The 25,661-nt window shown below is 38.5% G+C and overlaps 3 protein-coding genes across 3 annotated transcripts; 1 reads left to right on the top strand and 2 right to left on the bottom strand.

The window, feature by feature from the left end:
- Positions 1-54: 54 nt before the first annotated feature.
- Positions 55-3,370, bottom strand: rpl22 (ribosomal protein L22). Its single transcript, XM_085407238.1, has 4 exons — positions 3,266-3,370; positions 2,746-2,856; positions 2,339-2,463; positions 55-234 (listed from the first exon to the last, which is right to left on the bottom strand). The coding sequence occupies exons 1-4, from the start codon at positions 3,353-3,355 to the stop codon at positions 93-95; spliced, it is 468 nt and encodes a 155-aa protein (XP_085263364.1). The 5' UTR covers positions 3,356-3,370; the 3' UTR covers positions 55-92.
- Positions 3,371-5,429: 2,059 nt separating this feature from the next.
- rnf207a (ring finger protein 207a) lies at positions 5,430-25,307 on the top strand. The gene is given in 19 exon segments (XM_085407235.1): positions 5,430-5,568; positions 5,944-6,134; positions 10,897-11,029; positions 11,618-11,762; positions 12,119-12,200; positions 12,386-12,461; positions 13,363-13,488; positions 14,237-14,283; positions 15,486-15,558; positions 16,813-16,881; positions 17,244-17,312; positions 18,270-18,376; positions 21,028-21,205; positions 21,748-21,933; positions 22,202-22,253; positions 22,339-22,456; positions 22,996-23,088; positions 23,592-23,648; positions 23,650-25,307. Coding segments are annotated over 18 exon segments (1,884 nt in total). The 5' UTR covers positions 5,430-5,568; the 3' UTR covers positions 23,732-25,307.
- Positions 8,318-10,056, bottom strand: zpr1 (ZPR1 zinc finger). Its single transcript, XM_085407236.1, has one exon. The coding sequence runs from the start codon at positions 9,900-9,902 to the stop codon at positions 8,541-8,543; it is 1,362 nt and encodes a 453-aa protein (XP_085263362.1). The 5' UTR covers positions 9,903-10,056; the 3' UTR covers positions 8,318-8,540.
- Positions 25,308-25,661: the final 354 nt, after the last annotated feature.

Genomic DNA, 25,661 nt, shown 5'->3' with positions numbered 1-25,661 from the left:
TCCAGATAACATACTCAAACCAAATGTTTCCAAATAAAACAAGACCATGAAGGGTTTTCTCTCTAAGTATTTTATTAAGAGTGGCGTAAGGTTTAATCTTCGTCCTCTTCCTCCTCATCCTGGTTGATCTGGAAGTAGCGCAGCTCGTAGCTCTCCTTGGTGTTAGCTACCACCCGCAGCCAGTCCCTGAGGTTGTTCTTTTTCAGATACTTCTTGGTAAGATACTTCAAGTACCTGAAAATGGAAGCAGAGAGCAGAAGAGTGTGAGTCGATCTGCCCTTAGATTTCACAATTTATATACCGTAAAGCAGCAAAATCCTGCTGTTTTTCTACATTTATATGAAGGTGTAGAAATTGTTAAACATGGCATACAACAGTTAAAACTCTCAGTAGCCCAAATGCACAAAAAAAAACAGCTCTGTGCGGTTTTTGCCATAACAGTGACCAGCAGAAAAGTGGAATCACAAAATTAATTTGCTTTAGCATCAGCTCTAACCTAGGAGACCTACACTGGTTATACCAAATGCTTCATTTAAGACTGAGAGTGGCACAGTCCCCCTCTGGTGGTGGTGTTTAAAATTTACTGAACAATTACAGTATGAAGTGGACATGAAGGTGGTTAGGGAAAGTTCCAGAAATACACACAGATCCACGTAACCCAACATTTAAAAGATGTAGATTAGGTGGACATGTGTATGTTTTGCAACTTTGGTACAGCCGGTTTTAAAAATGAGTTCAAGTACTTTAATGATCAGATGTATAATACACATGCCATTATTATATCTAGGTTATTATACAGTTAATACTGTTTATTGTCCAAATAGAAAATTAGCATCATTATTAAGTGGTGGCTACAGCCTAATAAATATATATAACAAGATAAGATAACCATTTTGGCTGTGCCACTCTAATCAGTTACATTAAGTACTACACTTCACAGTAACATCTGTGTTTCGAAGGTGCTTGAGGCAACTGTTGTTGTAATTTGGCGCTATATAAATAAATCTGAATCGAAATTGAAATAGATCTCACTTTAAGATATTAGTTTTGGTTTTTCTAAATATTTACAAAACTTCAGACAAATCCACAATTAATACAATAATTCTGAAACTCTCATTATATGATTCGACTGCTTCATGTGTTCACAGAAGAACCTTTAAGCAGCAGGGATGTTTCTTCAGAACTGACTGCCAGAGGACGAGACTTCCACACTAGGCACATGTCACCAGAACCGATACTTATGGTACCTTTCGATGCCGACATTCTAAATACACAATGGTATTTGTATTTTCTTAGTACTGTAGACACAGTATGTAGACAGTATGGTCAAATAATAAATACTAGACTTTGCCTCCTGCACCTGACACGCGACACCCTAGTGAGTACTGACCTTACAAAATTTATGCTACAACCTACCTTTTTTTGTTTTGTTAAATCAACCAACAGGAATGCAGCATGAAATTAGGCACTGATCAATGACAATTTCACACACAAAAGAAAAATGTGGCAGTAAAACTTGTGAAAAAGGTAATGAATTCAAGCATAGAAGAAAATACTGTGCAGTTGGGGCAGCACGAGTACACATTAAAGATGACACACCATAGGAAGAGACCATAGTTGTGTGTCATAGCCTACGATTCAGTCATTTTTTATTGTTATGTCTACACACATCAAACTTGATGTTATGCCCACATTAGGGTGCAGCAGGACCTTGTTGCACAATGTGGCAAGCAATGATGAACTTATCTGATCCCTAAAAATCTTTTGTTTTTTTAAGCATTTTTATGAGATTTCTTGGCTTCTCACATAAGGTAGATACTCTCTAGTGGTGTATCTGTCCAGAGTATTTATTGCCACACTTGTGTGAAACCAGCTCATGTAATACTGGATAAATGTACTTGTGCTGGAACTGGAAAAAAAATCAGATCACAAGCTCTCAAATAAGTGGGAAACCACAAAGACAGCATGATCAGTCAGAAGACACATTCAGGCTGAGTATCAGTAAAATTTTGCAACCACTGTTAAAGTGACAACCAAACACAGCCATATTTGTTTGGAGTCTTCTCATGTCTGTTCATTAAGTCTATTAAAATATTACTGGGGCTGAAATGTCAAATGTGTTTCATTTCCCTCAATATTACATTCAACAGGATTCTGCATACTTCTCTATTCCACACAAACAACAGAGATTTTCTTAAAAACTTAACATTTGTCTTTTTAGACATTGAAGCAAGCACTGTGCACAGTATTTACTGAGGATTGCTGGTATGATGGCAAATGACTATGACCAGTTAAATAATACAATATGGCATAGTTGCACTGTTTTTCTTTTATTTACCTCTTTGAGAAGGGAACTTCAGAGTTCACAGCAATTTTACTCTTGCTCCTCTCAATGGACACCACACCACCACCAAGATTTCCAGCTTTGCCGTTCACCTTGATACGCTCCTGCAGGAACTGCTCCTGCATGTGCAGAGGACACAGCAAGTCACACACAGCAAGCACCAGAAATGAAGGCCTCTTTATGAACTACAGATCAGAGTTTCTTATAAACATATGACTGACATCTGTCTTTTTTTCCCCCTCTCTCTTTTCTTTTAATATCAACTGACTGGATCCTTAATACAGGGCTTTGATTGATGCCCCTTATTTGACAGTAGTGTCTGACACAGAGCATTTGTGTCTGACAGCTGCTACACTGATTACCAGACAAGATGTCATTTCTGTCAGAGGTGATCTACTCACGAAGTTGGCAGCATCCATGATGCCATCCTCAACAGGGTGGGTGCAGTCCAGGGTGAACTTCAGGATCTGCTTCTTCTTCTTCCCACCCGGCTTCTTAACCACCTGCCTCTTCTAACACAAATGGAGAAAGTTGCTTAAACTCGGAAAACCCCCAAAGCGAAGCGTAAGGAAGCAACAATAGTCTTCAGATATCTTTATTAGCGGTTAGTCACAGCGTGTTCAATATGTTCCAGACATTTTATACTAGCATTTCAAGTAAATATCGTAAAAGAATGTTGCAAAAACCACGAACAACTGTTTACGTGCACCCTGTTAACCCTCACGTCGATCGCTGCTAGCTTGCGCTAACAGTTAGCAAAACGTGGTTTGAGACGAAACGTTAAAAAAGGCAAACAAAATCGCACGTGAACACTCGTTTCTTCTATATTACTGTGCACACGTATATACAAGTCTATAAATGGAAAGACAAGCTAAAATAAGTGGCCTGTGTGCACTTTTATTTGGTCGGGCTACTACTCACAATCGGAGCCATGGCTGAAGAATTCAGCGAAAAGGGAAGGAGCAAAGGCTGCACGGGAAATATAAGAGCCGGCCGCAAAATCGATCGCATCGACTTTTCTAGACTCGATTATGTTGCACTACATAGAAAAAAGAAGGTACGAGAAATTGTTAATGCCACTTAAAGTTGCACCAAATGTTAACTTTGTTCAGTGTTCAGTAGTTTGTCAGCTGGAGTGGAACCAGACATAGAGAGAGATTATTGCACTTACAACTATAAAATTCCCGGCTAAAATGTTTAAAGTATAACAGATTTAATGGGCGTTTTAAAACCTTGATGTTGGGCCAAGTAAGCCAATATTTCTTTTTTAAAAATTTTTTGATTTTGATTTTTTTTTTAACTGCCCAGAAAAGTGCATTTCAAGATGGCTGCGAGACGTTACCCTCCTAGCACTTAGCTACACAGCTTCCTATTAGGTGCTGGTTAAGTATGTAGTTTTTGTATTATGTAGTAGGTTTTAAAAGGGAAACATAATTTTTTTTTAGAAAAGTTGAATAACATCAAACACATATGTAATAACCTAACTAGCATTATGAATTATAAAAGAAAATAATAAAAGATATTCTACCATTATTATTATTATTACATTATAAATAGTAATAATATTGTAATAGTGTTATGCAGGTTATCAATATACCTTCAAAGGTGCTAGAAGACATTACAATTATTGTGATTACATATTACAATTTTTTATGTGTTTTTGTCATTATACTCTGTCATATGGTTCATAAAATCTATATAAAAGACAGACTGACATGTGTATGTGTGTGTGTGTGTACATACGTTACATTTTGAACCAATAAAACAAGTTATTTATAGGATATATTTCACTGCAAAAGAAAAAAAAATAATAATAACAATAATAATATTTTGGCAACAAAAAAGTTTAAAAGACTGTATTCAAGGTACAGTGCAATAAACTAACAGTATTACTAAAAAAAAAACAAAAAAAAAACACAAAACCAAACAAACTCTTGATAGAACTGAGAATTTGTATTTGTGTTTGAAGGCAACCACAAACTTCAAGATTCATTTGATTTGGCTGCCAAATCAAAGAGCAGAGCCAAACTCAGTTAAGATAACAGTATTTGGATGATGACATGCTTCTAGGTGTCAAAATAGATAAATTTGTTACACAGAATGTGGTCCACTTGAGGAAAAAAGTAATTTTGTTAGATGGCATTACAATATATTACAGTTTTTCCTAGTATTTCACTGTCATTATGGAAGGATAATGAAATTATAGCTATACTCCCTCAGATGCTGTGTAAAATTAAAAGCACAGATAAACAGACTGATGTATATGTGTATACATATACATAAACATACCTACACATGCAAACATTATTTAAAAACACAACATATATATATATATATATATATATATATATATATATATATATATATATATATATATATATATATATATATATATATATATAACAGTTTTGGAGGATGTAAAAAATAAGATTAGCCCCAATGTGCACTATTCTCATGTCTAAACAGTTATTTTTAGACTATATACAGTGGGTAAAGTAAGTATTGAACATGCCACACATATTTCTAAAGGTGCTATTGGGATGAAATTCTTGCCAGATGTCAGTAACAATCCATCCAATCCACACATGCAAAAAAAAAATCAAAAAAATCAAAACATAGATGTCTATAAATTAAGTCATGTGTAATAATGAGAAATGACACAGGGAAAAGTACTGAACATGCTTACTGAAATGTATTTAATACCTACTACCTGTATGGAGAAACTAGTTGCAAGCATTGCTCAGGTCTGTTTTTGGCCCATTCTTCCAATATCTATCTATCTATCTATCTATCTATCTATCTATCTATCTATCTATCTATCTATCTATCTATCTATCTACCTACCTACCTACCTACCTACCTACCTACCTACCTACCTACCTACCTACCTACCTACACATATAAACATGTGGCCTTGGAATAATGCACTTTACTTGAGTCTACAGATTACATGTGAATGAGTAGGTTGTATAAATATATGTACATATTCCAGATGAACACGTGGGATTGAGCAGGAGGACATTAGAAATAGGACAACTGTTGTTACAGTCTGTGTGGGATGGCAATATTAAATTTCCCTTTTGCACTTTGGCAACACGTGGGGGCTGGCATGAGGTGTGTGTGTGCTGTCAGCTGCCTGGCAGACAGAGCCCATCGCCCTACTATTGAAGAGTTTCTGCATTGCTGTCATTCCTGCTGTGGGTAGCTGATAGCACCACTAAAAGGTAAGACAGAGCCACTCTGTGCTTTCCACAGACCGGCCTACTACATTTACAGTAAGTTTAGTTTGATAGTGGATATAATGTTAGTGATGACATCCTATTTTTATGTTATATATTTATGATCTGTGGATTGTGCATAGTCACCGAATTTACAGGCTGGTATTACTTGTCTGACAAGGTAAGCAATAAATGTTGTCCTTGTTTAATTATTCATGATCAAAGTGTTTCATTATCACTCTTGGCCTGGTCTCTGGGGTGTAATTCAGTATCACAGCACTATCGAAAGCTTTTTAAAGTAATGTGATTTTGTAGTCTTAAAAAAAGGCTGTTCCAAGAACAAACTAAAGGATTGTTGTTATTCGTGTACTCTGTTCCCAGATGGCAGGAGGAATCTTCAACAACTTGGGCAGTCTGTGTAAAGTGGATTGTGCTAATGTTCACCCCTTGATGTGTCACCTGTGCCATGAGCAGTACCAGTCCCCATGTTTATTGGACTGCTACCACATCTTTTGTGCCCGCTGCTTGAGAAGTCGGACTATTGACAATCGCCTCAGCTGCCCCCTCTGTGGGTAAGAGAGGGCACTTTTAAGTTCGTCATGGTCAAATTAGACTATGAAAGTATAAGTCAAACATGCTGTTTTAGTATGTGCTTAGGAGACCTGAGCCTAAGCACACCAAAGTGAATGACTTGTGGTTTTGGTGGCTTAAGACACTGTCATTTTGAATTACAACCTTACACAATTTACAGCAACATTACTTATATTTTGTATTAGAAAGTTGAGTAAAACTGTCAAAATATGATAAAAGCTGGATTCTTATAATAAAATATAACTTTACTTCTTGAAAACACATCTTGGGCAGCGCTGCTCAACAGGATTGGTTCCATGTAAATTGTGCAGGAGACTGAAGAAGAACATCAAGTCTCACTGTTTTGTTTTTTAGGGCGCTGCTATGACCCACTGCTGGCCCGGTGTGGGTAGGGCAGAACTGAGTGGCTGGAGCAGCTGCAGGGTCAACCCAGTCTCTTATTTAGCCCTTGGCCCCAATACGCAAAGGGGCTGCAACTTCCATGAAGCCATGTCACAAAGCAAACAAAGCATACTGGTATTTGGCAGCAGTGCTAACAGCTTAGGACAATCAAAAGAAGTCACATGATAGCAGTCCATTTAATATCTTATTAAGGAATGACCCGTGGTTCACAGTCACCTTCAGATCTGCAGTGTTAACTTTCCCTCATCAAAGCATGGGTCCATAGAAAAGGTCCTCTGATGCACAGTATCAGTCTTATTCTACTGTGTCAGAACGCATACGACTTTGTCTTATCTGAATCAGATATAGTGGTGATGAATTTGAGAGTATTTTAATTATTCTGAGATGCTTTCCACTTTCTTGTAGTTTCAAACCCGGAACTGCTTTAAAAAACCAAAACATTGTATATCAAATTCCTCTGGGTTTATATCTGAATTTATATTGATTCTTTACACATACCCATATTACACTGCCAATGAGGTAGGTGAATTTCTTAAAATACAATTCTCTTGAAAAATTAATGACTGTGGAACCCCGCATCTAACTTCCTCAGAGCTAGTTTAACTGTCATGAGGTGCATCAGATTATATAGTCAACAGTAAAAGTCAAAGTAATACCAACACATATGTTTTTACATATTGGATCTGTTTTTTTACACTAATAACACAGTGGGCACAAAGCCACTCTGCTCTGCTGTCTGAGCTCAGGATACAGGGGCCCACTGTCTGGCAGCTATTTCCATCAGCTAACAGCTGCTCACTCAAGAACCACATAATCTAGGAACTCACAACTCTATTAGTAGAACACAATGGATCCCGGTTGCTATGAAAACTAGATAAAATGTTCATAGTGGAGGCAAGAAGAACAATATTTAAGTCAAACGGGCCTGTGCAGATGTGGTAATATAACAAAAACTGGTTACATGTGGTCGTACAGCACTTGGGTTTCAATCTGCATGTACAGTGTTTTTATAACCCTCTAACCCAGTTTCCTACACGTGATTCAACCCAGTCCTGTATTTATTTCTTTAAAAACGGGACTGGGTTGAATCACGTGTAGGAAACTGGTTTAGAGGGTTCTAAAAACACTTTATTTAAACAATTAAAAAAAAAAAATCAGTGAAACAAGTTTTGAGGTCTACAACTAGGCTTAAAAAGGTGTATGAAAATAAGACACTTTCTTACCAAGGTAGTGATTTTATTCAGTATTAATTAGATGTAAGGTAATTTAATTGGTTTATAGACAACTAATCGCTCTTCAGTTCAAATTGATTTCTTAATCAAACATAAACACTCCAATTCAACCTTTGAAATTAGAAATTTGCTGCAGTTTCTTCCATGTCAGTTAATACTGGGCTAATAGGATATTTTACGCTGTAAAAAAATAAATATTGATAATCTCTAAACAAATAAGTTTAAAATGTTGTGTTCAAGGTACAATAAATTGAGAACACTACCAAAAAATGAGTGAAGTGAGAATTTGTATTTCAGACTCAAGGCAATGACAAAAAGTAAAATTCAGCTTTCAGAGTCAAATCTGCCAAATCAAAGAGCAGAGCCAAACTGCCAATTAAATACCAGTATTTGGCACACTTACAGGTGTCAAAATAAATACATTTGTCACACAGAAAGTGGCCCACTAAAAGGAAAACATCACTTTAATCTGAGTAAATGCAGTGCCATCTTCAGGGATTTCACAAGAATGCACTAAGTCATCAAGGATGTACGATTAACAACAGCATTTTAATGTGTTATTATACAACTTATTATATGCCTTTTATTTTTAAAGTACATTTAGAAAACTTGGAATTCTTCTCATTGATCAACATACCAATGAAAGGGAGTATTCACCCAGTGTTTAACTTAAAATGAGTCAAAGTGGCCGAAAATATGGAGCAACTTAATTATACTGGGATTTCTTTTGGACATTAATTAGCACAGATAAACTCATTCAGTCCCTCCAGGTACTGCTGGCACATTATTTTTCTCTTCATAATTCTCAGTCTTCATGTCATTCAGTCCCAGCTCTTCATTCTGTTGAAACGAGCGGGCGTACTTCTCAACAGTCATCTCGGGATCTGGCTCCGGAGCGTAGACATTCTGTAAATAGCTGTTCCCTGCAGGGTCATCAAGGATGACATGGACATCGAGTTCTCCTACAATGATCTTGTCTATTTTCTCTCCAAACTCACGCAGCTTCTGTATCCGATCTGCAGTGCTGCTGTCCCCACAGATGAAGGGGTTTTTGGAGACAGTCAGGTCTTTGATGTCTTTCAGCAGGCCCTCAAGAGTTGTGAACTTCCCACCCAGGGCTGCCATTCCCAGCTCGAATTCCAGCTCTGGAATGATGACGGCGCACGTCTCTGACTTCAGCAAATCTCGGGTCATGTCTGAAGGATCGGTGATGTGCAGGGTGATCTTGGTGCCAAGCGCCTCTGTCGCTCCACCTGATTTCACCTCATTGGTCCGATGGCCACAGCTGTCACAGTTAGTGGCCATGATGATTACCTCCTTGAAGTGGGGGATCTGGACCAGTTTCATGTTGGTTGAGGCTGGTGCGTTGCACTCGGGACAGTTAGTGTTGAATGTCAGAACTTCATTTCTCATCGTCTCCAGGTCGTTGCCAGCTGGTTCCTCATCCAGGTCATCATCTGCCTTTATTCCCAGCTGTATATCCTGCTGGACTGTCCGCTTGAAGAAGGCTACTGTGAGAGCCTCATCTTTTTGCGGTGCTACAGGATTTTCCACAAAACTGTTCCCAGATGGATCCTCAATCACCAGAGTGAACTCATTTTCAACCTCTTTTAGCTTCCTGAGCTTCTGGATGAATTCTTCTATCTTCACAGCCACCTCAGGATGTGTGGCTCGCCTCACAACCTGGTCTTGCTCCAATCCTGCGACTGCTCTGTCTAAAAGACCCTCAATGGTAGACAGAGAGCCCTTCTGAGTGAAGGCAGGGATTTCAAAATCCAGCTCGGGGATCCTTGTGGTCGCGCTGTCTGCTTTTACAACCTCCCGGTTTAGGTCCTCTTTTGTTTTGACTTTAAGCGTGTAACACACGCCTTGCTCTTGAATCCGACCCGCAGACTGGATTTCAGTGTTTGTCCAGCCACAGTTGGCGCAGCTGAAGGAGCTCAGAATTATTTCTTTAAAGAAAGGGATTTTGGTCAGAAGCAAACGTGTTGTACCGTTCTTGTAGCAGTTCATACACAGGCTCTCAATCTCAGTGGGCTGCCAGTCGTCGTCGTCTGCGCTAATATCCTTGAAAACGCTGCCACCTCGAACATGTTCCTCTGAAATAACAGACATGTTTAACGCTGACTATAACGTCGCTTTGTCGAAAAGGTTACACACGCTGTCGTTTTCCCTACAGAGATAGCTCTTGCTAGAAATTTCCAGATAACACACCACCAAACCTCCGCTACAGCGCACGTTTATTTGACAGTCTTCCGCTTTCTCTTCTTCGCCGGTGACAGCGGCAGTGTTTAGGTCTCCAGTGCTGCCCCCTCAGGCTTGCTGCAATACTGCACCAAAATATTTGAAAGGTTTTTATTCTTCTTCATGGAGACAAGCTCGTTTTGCAATTTTCTTTCTTTCTTTTTTAAAAAAATATTTCGGTCTTATATTATGTGTGATTTTGTTATATTTTTGCAGATCACTGGAAATATCTATCTATCTATCTATCTATCTATCTATCTATCTATCTATCTATCTATCTATCTATGAAGAAAGATAGATATGAGATATAAGATATGAGAAAATGTTAGGCCTTTGAAAAAAGCACTAACGCCCCTTCCCCCCCCCCCCCCCCCCCCAGTGTTTTAGAAAACACTGTGACAGGGGTGTGTTTACTCTCTGCTGCATCACATTAAAAGCTACTTTTAGATGCTCCATTATTCACAAGGGGTCACCACAGTTGGTAGCTCCACATTTTTGATTTAGCAGATTTTGTGCAAAATGGAATGGATCTTTTGCATGTTATACAGATTTTAAATTACTATGTGTTGAATCACAGCCTCCTGTAAAAACACTGTCACGATTTGCAAACTGATGAATCTGTCTGGTGTAGTTTAGAAAAGCAAATTATTCTCTGATATAGACTGACAGTCAGGCCCTTTTTTATTGCATTTTTTTTTTAGAATGCCCTATATGTTATGAGTGGATGAGCTGCATATTACTGTGTCGTTATTGTTTTAGTGATTCCCAGCAGGAGTGAACTTGAAAATTCACAAAATACTGTTTGTAGATAACTTTCATGATTCCTCTTAACATATTTTTTTTAAGCTGTTTGTCTTTGCCACAGATACCCATCTATAGTAAAAGGGAATAATAGCCTCCCACCAGAGGACCGTCTTCTGAAGTTTCTTGTTGACAACAATGCAGATGCTGAGGAGGCGGTGCAGTGTGCCAATTGTGACCAGGAAAGCAACAAAAAGGTACTGATCTAACAGACCAACATTAATTCATGTTAAATGAGCCCATGGATAACCAGAAAATTACCTGCATTCTCTTAAAGGCTTCCAATTCTTTAGTCTTTATTATGACAGGAAAGCCAGGAGAAAGGCATGCAGTAAATGGCCTCAAAGCTCACTTGAACCCAGGAGTAAATAGCCTTAAAACATACGGTTCACATGCTTAACACAGCCAGCTTTACCAGGATCCAAAACAGTCCCTTTTAATGGCATGCTTATTTCATAGCCACATATTAGGAAACAGGCAACCTATTACTTGGGCTTTATAAGTGCATAGGAGAAACCAAAGGCTAACAGGGATGCAGCTTTTAAAGGGGCTGAATTCTTAATTTCTGCAGGAGTGTTTGTAGAACTTCAAAATTTTTCACTTCAGCTTTTCAGTTTTAATTTTTTGATGTTTCATATGCAATTTTAATGCTGCTCACATTCTTCCTATAATATATGTTCTCTAAATTAAAGTCTAAATGACCACTGAGTACAACAGTGAAAATTTTAATATAAAACATATTCATAAATCTTTTAAAACATTCTTAAATATTCTTATTTATACAGGACACAGGGGTGATGTACTACTGTAACACTTGCAGCCAGCCATTGTGCGCCACCTGCAGGGAGCTGACACACAAGGCCAGAATGTTTTCCCACCATGAGATTGTGTCCTTGGCCAAACGCACCAAAGCCAAACACAGGAAATGCTGTGAGTGCCACCTGTAATTTACTCCAGAAGAATTACTCACCTACGAGGCTCAATTACACCTGTGTAGAAACATGTTCATAAGAACTGTAGTTATTCCAGCGCTGTGGCTGAATTTTCCTGGCTACATGTTAATCATACTCTCACACGCAGTGGTGGGTAATTTTTAAACGCAGCATAAAAATGAGTGGTGTTAACACCCCAGTCAGTATGAGTGTGGTCTTTAAATTTAATCAGCAACCTGTGTCTGTATTATGAACCTTACTTGTTACATACGGCCCACTAGAATAACAGAATAGCAGTACTTTAACTCTGGCACTCCTGTGAGCTGAAGTTAAAAGGCGTCTGTGTCTCCACAGCTCTCCACGAGGAACCTTACATCCTATTCTCTACAGAGAATAAGTCTATGCTTTGCATCAAATGCTTCAGGGACATGCAAGTGTGAGTGAACCCGCTGCATAAAATTTATGATTGTCAGAACTTCTCTTCTCTTCTCTTCTCTTCTCTTCTCTTCTCTTCTCTTCTCTTCTCTTCTCTTCTCTTCTCTTCTCTTCTCTTCTCTTCTCTTCTCTTCTCTTCTCTTCTCTTCTCCATGCTAATTCAGGTGTGTTTTTGTTTTTCCCCAGGGAGAGTCGGAGTCACTGCATTGATATTGAAACTGCTTACATGCAGGGGTGTGAGATGTTGGACCAAGCTGTGCTGGTGAGAGAGTCCTGTTTGTTCATCTACATATTCATGACACTCAAGGCAAAAAAAAAAAAAAAGCATTATGAATAATTCAGGTACTATGAAGTGTTGATAATAATGTGAGATGCGGTGCAGGTGTTCCCAAAATTTGTTTAGCTCGTTAAAATAACATTTTAATTTGTGCTTCTATTTGACTGCCCATTTTTTGGGCTTACCAAGAAAAGCTTGCATGCCCAAAGTCTATAGAACTGTCCAGTCATATATGTGACATTTTCAAGTAATAAAGTATTTCCAGTATGTCCATCCATTTTTTGCCACTTATCCTGGTCCAGATTACAGGACAAGCACTTCAAGCATAGTTCCTCAGACCTCTATCTTCCCTGTAACACGCCTCCACCATCATAACTAAGACTGTAAAGAGATGTTTTCATCAAGGCATCTGAGAGACATCATCTCTTATGTTCTGGTTCATAAGATCCTAGTCAGATATCAAAACTACCATTGGATCAGGAGGTGCACAGGCTCTACTGTGAGTAGAGGTCTTATCAGTCTGCTGCTCTATTCTTCCTTCACATATTAACAAAACCTGAAGATACTTTAACTCCAAACTCCTCTTGCCTCAGGTCCGATCCCCAGCCTGGCTGAGAAACCATGTCCTCTGGCTTGAAGGTGCTTGGGGACATATTTCAGAAATAAGGGCGGTTGTTGTGTTTTGTGTGTTACCTGGAACTGGGCAATAAAAAAAACAGCTACACTAAACCAGTCCAAATCTCAAGGACTTTATTAAGTATATCTGTACAATCAAGTGCTACAATCGATTGAACGATCTTGCATTCCCTGAAATAAAAGATGATTCCCATTCATTAAGTTGTTAAAAAGCTCACGATTGTCACCAAGCGCTCTTTTCCCTCTGTAGGTGGTAAAGGAACTGCAAACTTCAACTGGAGAGGCGATCCTTCTGCTGAGAGCTATGCTAGGAGAAGTGTGTCTGAACGTGGAGGAAGAAGAGAACGCAATCTGCAGTCTGTTCAACAGTTTGCAGGTCACATATTGATCCAATTTTATTCGGGTGCTGTTGTTTATCCTCCCCAGCCAACTGTAGGAAAAGAAAACTGCGTACACAAATATTTGTTTGAATGTGTTGACAGTGTTTGAGTCTAGCTCTGATGATGATGCATCAGAATGTTTAAACACTGTAACCACAACAGGCGCTGTGATGACAGGTGTGGTGAGGTGTAAAGATGTTAAAATGATCCCTTAGCTTTAGAAAAAGGGTTATTGCCCTGTTCTCTTCTTTGAATCTTAAAATTGTTTACTGGAAAAAGATCCAACTGTCTCTAAACTTCTGTCTATAGAAATATTTTTGGGTTTAAAGTGAATGCAGAGATCATCTCTAACACCAAATGTTTTTTATTATGTTCACATGATCCATTGGGTTACCAGGATTTAATGTGTCAGGTCTGCTTAGATTAAATTAGTTGCAGAGAAGTGGACTAATCTGGACTAACTGAATGGCTGTCAGATAGTTTGCTTAGATTTAACCATCTGCCTTAATCATCTTCTTCACAGAAATAACACATGGCACATTCTGGCACCATTAGCACTGCTTGGCCACTGGATGTCTCTGTTAACCTAATTGTGAGAGAAGAGTGAATTTTATTTGCAAAATGCACAATCAAACAGAACAGAAAGCACACTGTGGATTTTACATGTTGAAAATTAATGTTAGAGACCTCAAGGCTATTTTACGGTGGATAAAAGAGTCTGTTTTCTCTTTTCTGATCTGACAGGAAAAACTAGAAGAGAGGAAGAAGATCCTGTTAAAAGCAGCTCAAAGGTAAAAACCACATTTATAAAGAGTTAGCTTTCTTACATTGTTCCACACAGTTTGTGTCATAATATTTACGAGGCTGAATGCCATTATCCACTGTCACTGTATGACTTGGTACCCTTTTCCATTGTATCATGCTGCATTGTGCACAGGGTGATAAATAGCAGTGCCCTGTTTGCTCTGGAATAATCTCTGTCCGCACCGAACACCTTTTCTTGGATTTTCATCAAAGCATGGAGCTGAATTTAAACCACTTCAGTAAGATTATATGTGTGTCTGCATCCATTCAATGAAAATAAGGCTAACTGAAAAGTGTTGGAAAACAAATAAATGATATGTAAATCACAGACTTACTGAAGTCTATAATATCAACAAAAGCAACTGCTCCGGGAAAGCCTAGAAGCTGTCTGTAGATTTTCTACATTTTGCATTAAAACAGAACATATTTACGACGACTGATGGGTCAAGTGAAAATATATAATACACTGTCTTGAGAATATTATCTTTTCTTTCCCACTTTGCTATTTACTTTTTAGCTGCTTGCTTGTGCAGAACTTTTGTTTCTCAAACTATTTAACATTGACTCTATGCCACGAAAATAATTACAAATAGATTTATATTAGAATCAGTAAACTTTGATTAAATGCCACTGTTGCAGCTAATTAGTACGTTGGTTCAATTAACTGCACGTCAGGTAAAATTTATGAAAGACTAATGGCTTATCACCAACTGATGATAAACTCGCAAACTTAAATTTGTGTTTATCCAGGTTTTTATTTTGTCTGGAAAACATTGCAAGCACTTTTGCTCGCCTCTCCAAGCACTCCATGTGTACGTGTGCATGATTGAATGGGAACAATTTTATGTATTTGAGTGGGTGAGTGTATGAAGTTGCACTCTGTGGGGATCTTTAATGAGATTTTTTGTGGCCGGTGTTCTCCATCTCTTTCTGTCTCCCTCTTGCCTGGAAGCCAGCCAGCGGCTGCCTTCCCGGAAGGGCGTTAAAGGCTATTTATGTCAGGCTTTGTGTATCTGAGCCGGCATCTGTGCTTGTGTGTTTGTTACAAGAGAAGACAGATAGATTAGCTCCTGGAAATATGGAGTATGTTGTTTGCGGTTGCATCTCCTGAGCTGATTCCTCTGTGTATTGTGGCAAGCGTGAATGTGAAGGTGTAGTCTTACATATTTGTGCATTTGTGTGTTTGCAGCCAACATGAAGAGAAGGAGAAAGCACTGAAGGAGCAACTGTCACACCTTACTGCACTCCTACCTACCCTCCAGGTTAAGTGCTGTAAAGTAGACAAATGTTTCTGTTTCTCCACAACTATCAGACCTTGAAAGAAAATACTCGGATCCTTAATAAATTAAGAGTACACACAGAACAACATAAAAATACGCAATTAAGAGAACTAGTAAAAGAATGAGTAAAAACGCAAAATATGAGCAAAAAGTACTTGAATTACCTGATTGTACTGCAATAATGCAGTGAATAAAGTATAAAAATCTGTCTGCATATAATTCTAATAATAAATCAACTTATTATGATCTGTTTTGATTTAACTGAGACATATTCAATTAGCCAGTGTTGAGCTGTGGTTACAAATGAATCAAATGCTGAGATTTTATCAAAGTTGCAGGTTTCTGAGTGGATACACAAGATGCCCATTCAGTGTCAATCCCATCATGCACTGGGCTGTGGCAATTGTGTGACGAGTATCACTCCCACCTGGTCACATATTAACACTTGTCACATTTTAAAGGCACTGGATACAATCTAACAAATTAAATACAAGAAACCTTGTAAAGAAAACAACAACAAAAACCTTCCTTTATAAATACAGTTTAATACTATCAAGGCTGTATCTGCACAAAAATATTGACATAAATGTAATGTAAACTTTTATAGTGTAATACAATGTTTAAAATCATTAATTCAGAAAGGTTGTGATGATGATTATTTATTATTTCATCTTCATAATACATTTAGTGGTTAAAATGCTAAATACAGCAGCACTCCAATTTGTGGTGCAAAAACTCAGGTAAAAGCTGTAAAAGCTGACGTCGTGTCACACATTGTGAAAGCCAACCAAATAGAATCTGTTTATGGAAAATTACATCACAAAACTAAAGGAAAACAGTAATAAAGAAATAAAAACAGTACGGTGAAAACAGCTGATAGCAAACGATAAAGATTATAAAGTAAACAATACATCACTATTTTTTACAACAAGGAACTACTCGTGTTTAACTGTATCTGAACTGGGAAAATTCTTCGACTGTTAAGGCTCTGGGTTTCTCTTTTTAAACATTCTGGGTTAGAATTTCATCCCATTACACCTTCTTTTTTTTAACTTAACAAAACAGTTTATGTTTCAAAAACAAATCAAGCAGCCAATGAAAGCAACAGTAAAAAACAAAACAGCTAATAGGTTATTTCAGTAGATTTGTATTATATAGATCTGTATACATTTGCAAATTTCTTCTTCTTGCATCTGTTTTTTTTTTACTCTAATCTTTAACTTTTCATCCTTAAAGGTCCACCTTGTCACCTGTTCAGCCTTCCTCAGCTCGGCTAACAAGTTTGAGTTTTTGGATATGGGCTATGTAAGTATAGCAAAAACTGGGTGAACAGAAGCTGTGATCCATGTCCATAATTTTGAAAGTATTTTAGTATTTTTTGCAATAAAGGAAAACAGCCCTTCAGTATAAGATGTACAAAAGTAAAAGAAATGAGTGAGTACAAAAGAATGAGTGAGTATGGAAGAAGACGCATGGATTAATAACAGGAGACTGTCCTGTCTGCTGCGTACACAAAGGGCTCTGCTCTTTCTGGGGAAGTTTTCTTGGCAAGAGAAAAGTTGCAGTATTAGCTGCACTGAATAGGCTTTTAAATAGATGAGGTCCACAGTGTCTTGGGGAGGTTAAACAGGTCACTGAATCACACCTGGATGTTCTTGCGTACACAGCAACTCATGGAGAGGCTGAAGAGGATTGTGAAGCTCCCTCATCGACTGAAACCAGTGCAGAGCAGCAAAGTAAGTAGGAACAGCATTCATTCAGACATAAAAAAGGTTACACTGAGAAAGCGATCCACTGGAGCCTTTAGTTGTTATTCTTTTTTAGTCAGAACTACTTTTTCTTTTATATAAAGTTTTTGGCCTTTTAACGTGCACTACATTTGTTTATTAATAAGCGACACAACACAGTTTGTCTGTGGATCTCTGATAGCTTAATGCAACAGATTAAATAAGGAAGAGAAATAGCTGGCAAAACGACAGAAGCACAGAGGACACACGATAAATGAATCAGAACAAAACATGGGCTAACAAATTACCCAGAATTTTACATCGGCACACTAAACATAGCAAAGGACTAAGTAAGTACACTCCAGCAAGCAAGGCTAAGATGTTTTTGTGTTATATGTGGAAATACATAACATAAATGCTGCAGACAGCAATAAACATCACTCATACAGGAAGAGCTATTAAAACTTATTATTAAAAGCCACTTGGTTAAACAGATAGATTATAATCTAGGAAAGCAAAAAGAAATATGTAACACTTCTTGGGTGAGGCATTTAATCATCTTAAGGCAACTGGAGAGCTTCAGTATGTAGATTCGTGAACTCAAAAGACATTTCCTGGTTTGGTGAAGATTCGCATAATTTTTAATCTCATAAATCCAATCAGCAAAGCAGACAGCAGGAGGTGTGTCTACGAGAAAATATATCTGCAGTGTTTCTGCCATTTGTGTCTCTATATCTGTAATCGTAATATTTAAAGCAACAGATACATGCTAACAAATATATCTCATATAAAAAAAAATCTATGATGGAGACATGGGTGTTATGATTGTATTATCCACAGATGCATTTTCAAATAAGTTGTATAATCTTAAAGTACTTTGTTTGATATTTCTTTGTACTTTGTGCTATTTATTTCTTTTTTTTAACCCGAATAAGGCTGAGTGACATTATCTCTGCTCTCCATTAGATCAACACAGAGTACAGAAGTGAGTTTGCTCGCTGTCTAGAGCCTCTGCTGCAGATAGGACCACGCTGCCCTCCTTCTGTCACTGGTTCCACAAGTGCTGCAATACGGTAAGATCATTTGGCTTAGAACCACTTTAAATGTAATCACTAACTGATCCCTTCCTGTGAGTTTTATTTTTACATTGTTCTTTCACCAACTGAATATTTCCACGGCATCTTTTGTATTCTTCCAAGTAAACAAAAGTCTGGGCAGAAAATTTCACACTTGTGAAGCATCCAAACTCAAAATCCCCAAATGTTTTGCAAGTGCACATGGACTGCAGTGAGACAAAAGGAGGCGCCGTGCTGACTGCCACTATGGCAGTTATTTCATCTGTCTGTAAGCTCTGTACGCTGATATAGTTATGTAACTCACCTTGTCGTGTGGAGGCTGGACAGGAGGTCCTTCGTCCTGTATTAAAAAGGTCTGGTTGTGCCGTGGCCAGATAACATTCAGGAGAAGGATGCATGAGTGGTTGCACGTGCTCACAGTTCCTGCACAGTGTTTTTTTTCTCTTTTTTTCCTCAAGCTGTAATCATATTAAGTCAACAGTAAATATGACACATCAATCAATCGATACTTTATTTATATAGCACATTTATAGACCAGAGGTACACCAAAGTGCTTCTCAATAGTAAAATATGAAATAAAATTAATTATACATTGTAATTACATTACAATGACACATGCCGCTACCCATAAAAATACGAAGAGTTCAGTCCTCTCTTGTTTTGCTTTATGTCATTATCCACATACACAAACTCCCCTGATCATTTTCTTTCCACATCAGTGTCTCGCAACTGTTCACAGGTCCTTAAGCCCACCCACTAATGCCAACATACTGACAACTCTCCTTTGCAATTTAGTTAACGCCCTGCCAATGCAAGATGCAAAGTAGGTAGGGATTGGTGGTCAGTCGGCTGCCTGGCACTATTTTTATCCCGGTTTCACAGAACTCTCTCGGATTCATCTGTAAGTTGGCATGCAGGGGCCGCCCGACCGTTTTGTTCCAGACCGTTGATGTCACTGTTTTAGCACGGGCGAAGTCTTTAACTGGCGTCACTACTGGGAGGACAGGGGCTGGATGTTCAGAGGATAACGTGTAGAGCAGACAGAGAAATACATGTTTCAGACAAGTTTGCTGTTGCATCAGCTCTGGACAAAGAGGCAGGAGTAAGAGGCCACCAGGTTGCAGGTAATTTCTTTTCTTTTTGAGTATATAACATATACCTTAACTTGCATTGTAAGCCCAGAATATTTATTTAACTTTTGGAGTTATCTTTAAGTCACCACTGCTGTGTAGATTTGACTAAATTTGTTTATGAATCAGAGCCTGGCTTTAGCACTCGTGGGTACATTTCCATTGAAGCCTGTGGCACTGTAGGATGGCAGCGGTTACACAAGGTGCTTGACTGATCAGTCTTCGAACTTCACTTTGTACCTCAATTCAGAAACAGAGGAATAAATTAGCTTTTCTTTACCATATGGTAGTTCAAAATAACACCCACATGGTGTAGCCTGTTACTCAGCTGAATGTGCTGTTGTGTCTGAATGCTTCTAATGCAGGATGCAATGCAAGCAGGGATTGGTGGACAGCCAATCCCTTTTATCATAATTTCACAGAACAGAAGCTCAGTGAAGTCGTACATGTAAGTTCTTTCATGCAAAGAATGCTGCTGCTTTAGTACTGTCAAAGTCTTTAATCAGCTGTGTTGAGACACAGCCTGGATTTTTGGAGATGGGAACGTGAGAGTAATCCATTCACACCTCACCCACCACAAAACGCCTTTCTGGTTGTTTATGCTGTTTTAGGCATGAAGCCAAAATTATGGTCCTACCAGGACCCAGATAAAAGCAGGTTTAGTTGCGCTACCACATGCTGTGCTTGCATACCTTTATACTTTCAGAGAAGTGATGACAATAAGGCGCTACTCTTTTGAGTGACAGCAGTTATGTTGATTTACTCATGACCGCACTCATGATAGTGACAACTTCTAAACAGTTCCTCTGCGGATTTATTGTCGCTGTCTGTCGTTTTTTCTGTGGTTAGTTTTTAATATGAACAGCAGCAGATGGTCTGCTTTGTCCAAATTTTGCAGTATTTTATGGAAAGAAAATGTAAAAATGTATGTTTGTCACCAAAGACATTAGTGAGATATAGTGGATACTTGATTTTGGTAGCTTACATATCTGTACTTTCATACTTTCTAAATCCAATTCAGTTTTATTTATACAGCGCCAAATCACAACAACAGTCACCTCAAGGTGCTTTATATTGGAAGGTAGACCTTACAATAATAAATCTAAGTGACTGATGAGGTTACATGTTTAAAACTTTGAGTTACAATCGGCACGGCTTACAAAGTACCAAGGAAGAAGAAGCAAAGAGGAGACTTTATAAATTAGTCTAACTTATACATTTTGAATATGCTTTAAAAATGTGTAGCATGATAAAGTTATAACACAAAATAAGAATGAAAGAGAAATAGAACCAAAAATGGACTATATTTGCATGTAGTAAATTTTGTAAAGGTTCCAGACTCTCTTGACTTTCTGGCACAGTTTTTGATTTAATTATTTCACCAAAACACACAAAATCTATAATAAATTATGTAAACATATTATAGGTTTTGACTTATTAACTAATTTGACTGTTAAGAATAGAATTTTGTTTTTAATATAAGATATTGTGGTAATATATTTTGTCCTGTCTCTTCAGGCTCCAGTCCCCTCTCACTGTGTCTTGTCGCTCCCCGTCGCTCAGTGAGATGCCCCTGGGCTCGGCGTTTGGGCGAAGGCCCACCTCTCACCGCAACATCTGCACTAAGGTTCTTTTGGCCGAGGGCAGGGAAACACCCTTCACCGAGCACTGCCGCAATTATGAGAACGCCTACAGGGTGAGCTGATATGTGTGACCTGTGATATTGTGGATTCACCTTCAGGATTTGTGGTAATTACCCAATCCTTAGGTCCAAAAATATTTTAGTTTGCACAATTAATTATACTTACACCAAGGAGTAAGAGGTTTAAAGGTGCTTCTTTTCTTAAGATGATGGTTACAAGAGAACCATCATCTTACAGCTACTTAAATATAAAAAAGATGATTTGTTGTTTTTAGTAGGCTTTTGTAATCAGTAGAAAATAGGGTATATTAGTTATAAAGATAAATGAAATATTTTACCGTTTTATATTTACTTTATAAATCACCTGAATTTGGATGCACTGAGATACTGAGATACGCAACAGTACACGAGGAGCCCACAAAGTAAAGCAGTGAAACACAGCAGCATAAATTCCACCAGGAGATCATTTTCAACTTGTGTAGTGAGCAGCAAGTTTTTCATGCTCAGCTGCACTTCACAGGCATCTGTACACCCATCATTTTGAAGGAAAGTTCTTACAGGTTGCCCTATATATGTGCATGTCTGTGTGTTTATAGTCTCTGCAGACAGAGATGCAGAATCTGAAGGACCAGGTCCAGGAGCTGCACAGAGATTTGACCAAGCACCACTCCATCATCAACACAGATAAAATGGGGGAGATCCTGGACAGATCGCTACACATTGACAGTCAGATAGCTGCCCAGTACTCCACAGTAGAAACTATGAGAGTCATGTTTGAAGAGGTGCGCCGAGTGATACCTGACATTTAGTATGTTCTGGCACTTCTGATTAAAACCTATCAACATGTGTGCTTGATTGGTACCTCTAGCTAAATATTACATATTAACAAGCTAGTTTTCACCCATTTGTCATAAATGTAGACTACAGGGAATGCAAACAGAAGAAAAAAGAAAACTGCAAATGCCAATGTATCCCTTGAGTGAACCAACTGCAGTTCCTGCAACATTTTGCTCTGTGAGAATCAGCTTACTTTGCACCTTTTCTTTGCAGATGTGGGATGAGACTTTTCAGAGGGTCACGAATGAGCAGGAGATCTATGAAGGTTTGTCCCCAATAATGACAACAAAAATTCAAATTTAAAGAATCTTTTTTTAATAGGTCTAATTAACTTTGTTTACTGACTGCAGCCCAGCTTCAGGACCTGATGCAGCTGAAGCAGGAGAACTCTTACCTCACCACCATCGCTAGACAGATCAGCCCCTACATCCTGTCCATTGCTAAAGTGAAAGAGAGACTTGAGCCCAGGTGTTGTATTAAGAAAGTGGATGACTACAATGTCTGGCAACACAGAGGCAGCTCTCACTGATAGTTAACAAAGTTTGGATCAATCTGCCACAAAAAACAGCCCCCAACTATAAAGTTTATATTTTGAAATACAACACGATACAGCCTCGTTACTCAAACACGAAAGCTCCACCAAAAATAATCAGCTTTCAGAAAGTAAGTAAATTATAAAGAGTGAAAGTAACACAATGTCCATAAAAGTCTTTCATCCACAAATTTATGCAAGAAATGTCTGGGTGCAATGATTCAGTGATTACATAAAGACAGAGAGCACGATCTCCTAAAATATAAAGTATTGGACACACATACTAATGCAAAACCTTGACATTTATTCACAGTGAATGTAGACGTGTATCTTTATCCCCACTACATGCAAAACATTTGTGACCTATTTTTTTTTAAAGAAACAAACAGGCTTATTAGGAAAGGCTGTGGCTAGAGTTATGTTGTGTTTGTGTGTGATTTTTTTTGGTAATCATCTCTTAAAATGTGTCTCGCAGGTTTCAAGGGCCCAAAGAGCACCTCGATGACCGCACCGAGACGATGCTAAAAATCTATGAAGACAGCACAATGACAAAAGACTGTCAAGAAAGGTATTGATATTTGCTGTGATTAACAGAGGGTTTCTCTAGCTGAAGACTCATGTTAAGTAGAAACTGTCAGCTAGAATAAAAGAGCTGCCACACAGCATGAAAGATTTTGTTTGTTTTGTGAATAAGAGATTATATGTACTTTAATTTAAGGACTTCAAACCTCAGGAAAAATTCTTCAGTCTCTGAGGATTTTTTTCTGCCTTTGATGCAAAGGTTTGAGTGATTGAGGGAACTTTTTGTGTGGGGTTTGTGTTTTTTTTGTTCATTTGTAGAACTAACCCCCCCCCCACACACACACACACAAGAAACATTTAAATGTTTATGCCTTGTTTCATCACTCTTATTAGAATGACATATAAAAGTAAAAATCAAACAATTATCTGCATTTCTGTTTATGTTCACCCAAAATGTTGTAATATATGCTGTTAAATGTAGTCACTGGCATCAAAAAGATTTATGTGTTTGGTTTTACGGTGAGCATTGTCATTTATTTTCATTCACAGTGACAACCAGACTTGTGTTAAAGACAGAGACAAGAACAGCCGCCCACTGATGCTCGAGGGAGAATCCTGTCAAGACCCGCCGTACAGGCAGGCAGAGGGGCCCCACAGAGGCGTCCAGCGGCAATGAGATGCCTTCATAAACACCAACTCATTGCACCAGCGTGCTTTAATTCAGCCATGACAAGCACAGGATGGGATGTGACTCTCATGGCTGTCCACACCATGACATTTTCTTAGCAGCAGGAAGCTGTCAACAGCTCCAAGGTGAGCGCTGGGATTGACACTAAGTGGATATACACGGAGGCCAAGGACTCACACCTGTCAGAGCCTGACTTACAGGACCTCCTTATTCAATGTGGACAAATACAACAATATCATAAAGAGCTGTCATGGGATTCATTAACAAAAGTGAATAAGGTGACGTTTCTGGATTGCCTTTTGTTGCTCTGTTTGTGTTGTTGTGCTGTTAGAATGATGAGTACACTGAGACTGTGAATTATCGCTCTGTCTGGTTGTTTTTTTACAGTGTGTGGAATTGCATTTTCTGGTATCTATTCTTTGCATAAAACATTTCCTGTGGAGGCTGATGATGGATGACTGCCTGGGTCCGATTACCCAGAAGACCGTTGAACCGGCGTGACAGCACAGATGAAACACAGCAAATGCAATGATGTGTGTGTCATTCTTGGTGTCAGCTGAGGTCACATGTTGATGTGTGTCATGTGTATCATCTCGTGCGTCGGCGTAACGTAAAATGAGGCAGTCTATTCCAGGATTGTGTGTGGAGCTTTTTTTTTTTGCCTGCAGTTTCAACATCCACATGCAAAAAGCAGAAGAGCTGTAATGGCAGAGGTGTGTGAATGTTACTGGCCTTGCCTTAACCTCCATCTCCTGCTAGCTTTTTCCAACATCATACTCATCCCCAATATGCCAGCCAACTAAGGCTTTCTGTAGTGCTGCATGAAATATATTCCTCTTGGTTTGCCTCTGGACTTCATCACAGATAAGTGTCAGCGGCATGCTTTAAGGTGTTTGCCCTGCAGGAAAGCGGTAGAAAACTTTTACACTGTTACTTGTTCTCCTGCCCTTCTTTCTCCCTTGTATCTTTTCTTAATTAATCACGCTGGCATGTTAAACAAATCCCATGATAAAACTGAAAAGACTTGGCTTATGAAAGTATTTACATTTCACTGAAAAAGCTGGGTGATCTACAGGGGCTTCCACGCAGTATATTACAATTTGAATTTTAAATCACTTTAGGTGAGACCGTCAAGGAGTGTAAATGATGTTGTTTCAAAGGACTTTTAATCTGCCAAGAAAAACAACATAGTTGAGTAATACAGAGCTTCACACTAAGTAGTAATTCAAGGTGAAACCTCCACACCTGCTACCAGCACAGAAACTATTCTGGGCACAGGTACGGATAATAATGAGGAGCCAGACTGATGGTTTGAGCAAACAGAAGGACAAGGTTATTTACATTACACCGGAGAAGCTAAAGTGGGTTCATTCAGAGCCACCACTTCAGAGGAAATATTGGGGTCACATTGGCCTTAAGGAACAGTCTTGCTCTGCAGAAGAGTCAGAGGTGCAAATTCATTAAAAATACATTTGTGACAGCAGAGTAACAAATGGCTGTGCTTCTGCTCTGGTCCTGTACTTCCTCCCTCTGGTCATTCATCATCTGCACTCATCCAAATACAAGGCTCATGTTCACTATTCATTATTCTCTCTCTCCCCCTAAGAGTTGTGCGTCCTCACCTACTGTAGGTTGGGCGGGGGGTAAAACCAAAGGCCATTTTACATCATGAAAAAAAAAATCAATATTTTTGAGGGGCATTAATACCACATTTGGATGGAAAGTTTAAAGAGAGATGGTTCTCTTTTGACTGCAAATGACAGAGCACTCCTCTGTGCCATTTATTTTACTGGAAGTGCTCGTATAGACACTAACAGGATATGCTGCCTTCACAACTCCATTTTTTAAATGTTCAAACCCTAATCAACATGTAATTGAGAAAAAAAGCATTAAAGATGGAAGAGAAGGAAAAGATAAAATGAAAGTTTAAT

This window comes from Rhamphochromis longiceps, linkage group LG5 (assembly GCF_057381845.1).
Source record: "Rhamphochromis longiceps isolate RC_006_pf linkage group LG5, R_longiceps_female_GT1.1, whole genome shotgun sequence".
NCBI classification, from domain to species: domain Eukaryota; kingdom Metazoa; phylum Chordata; class Actinopteri; order Cichliformes; family Cichlidae; genus Rhamphochromis; species Rhamphochromis longiceps.
Note: the sequence above shows the minus strand (reverse complement) of the source record. Positions and strands in the feature narration are given on the sequence as shown.

Coding starts and splice junctions, on each gene's coding strand:
- rpl22 (XM_085407238.1), bottom strand. CDS start 3,355: ATGCGATCGATTTTGCGGCCGGCTCTTATATTTCCCGTGCAGCCTTTG. Junction 2,464..2,745: donor TCATGGATGCTGCCAACTTC/GTGAGTAGATCA, acceptor CTGCACATGCAG/GAGCAGTTCCTGCAGGAGCG. Junction 235..2,338: donor GAAGTTCCCTTCTCAAAGAG/GTAAATAAAAGA, acceptor TTCCATTTTCAG/GTACTTGAAGTATCTTACCA.
- zpr1 (XM_085407236.1), bottom strand. CDS start 9,902: ATGTCTGTTATTTCAGAGGAACATGTTCGAGGTGGCAGCGTTTTCAAG.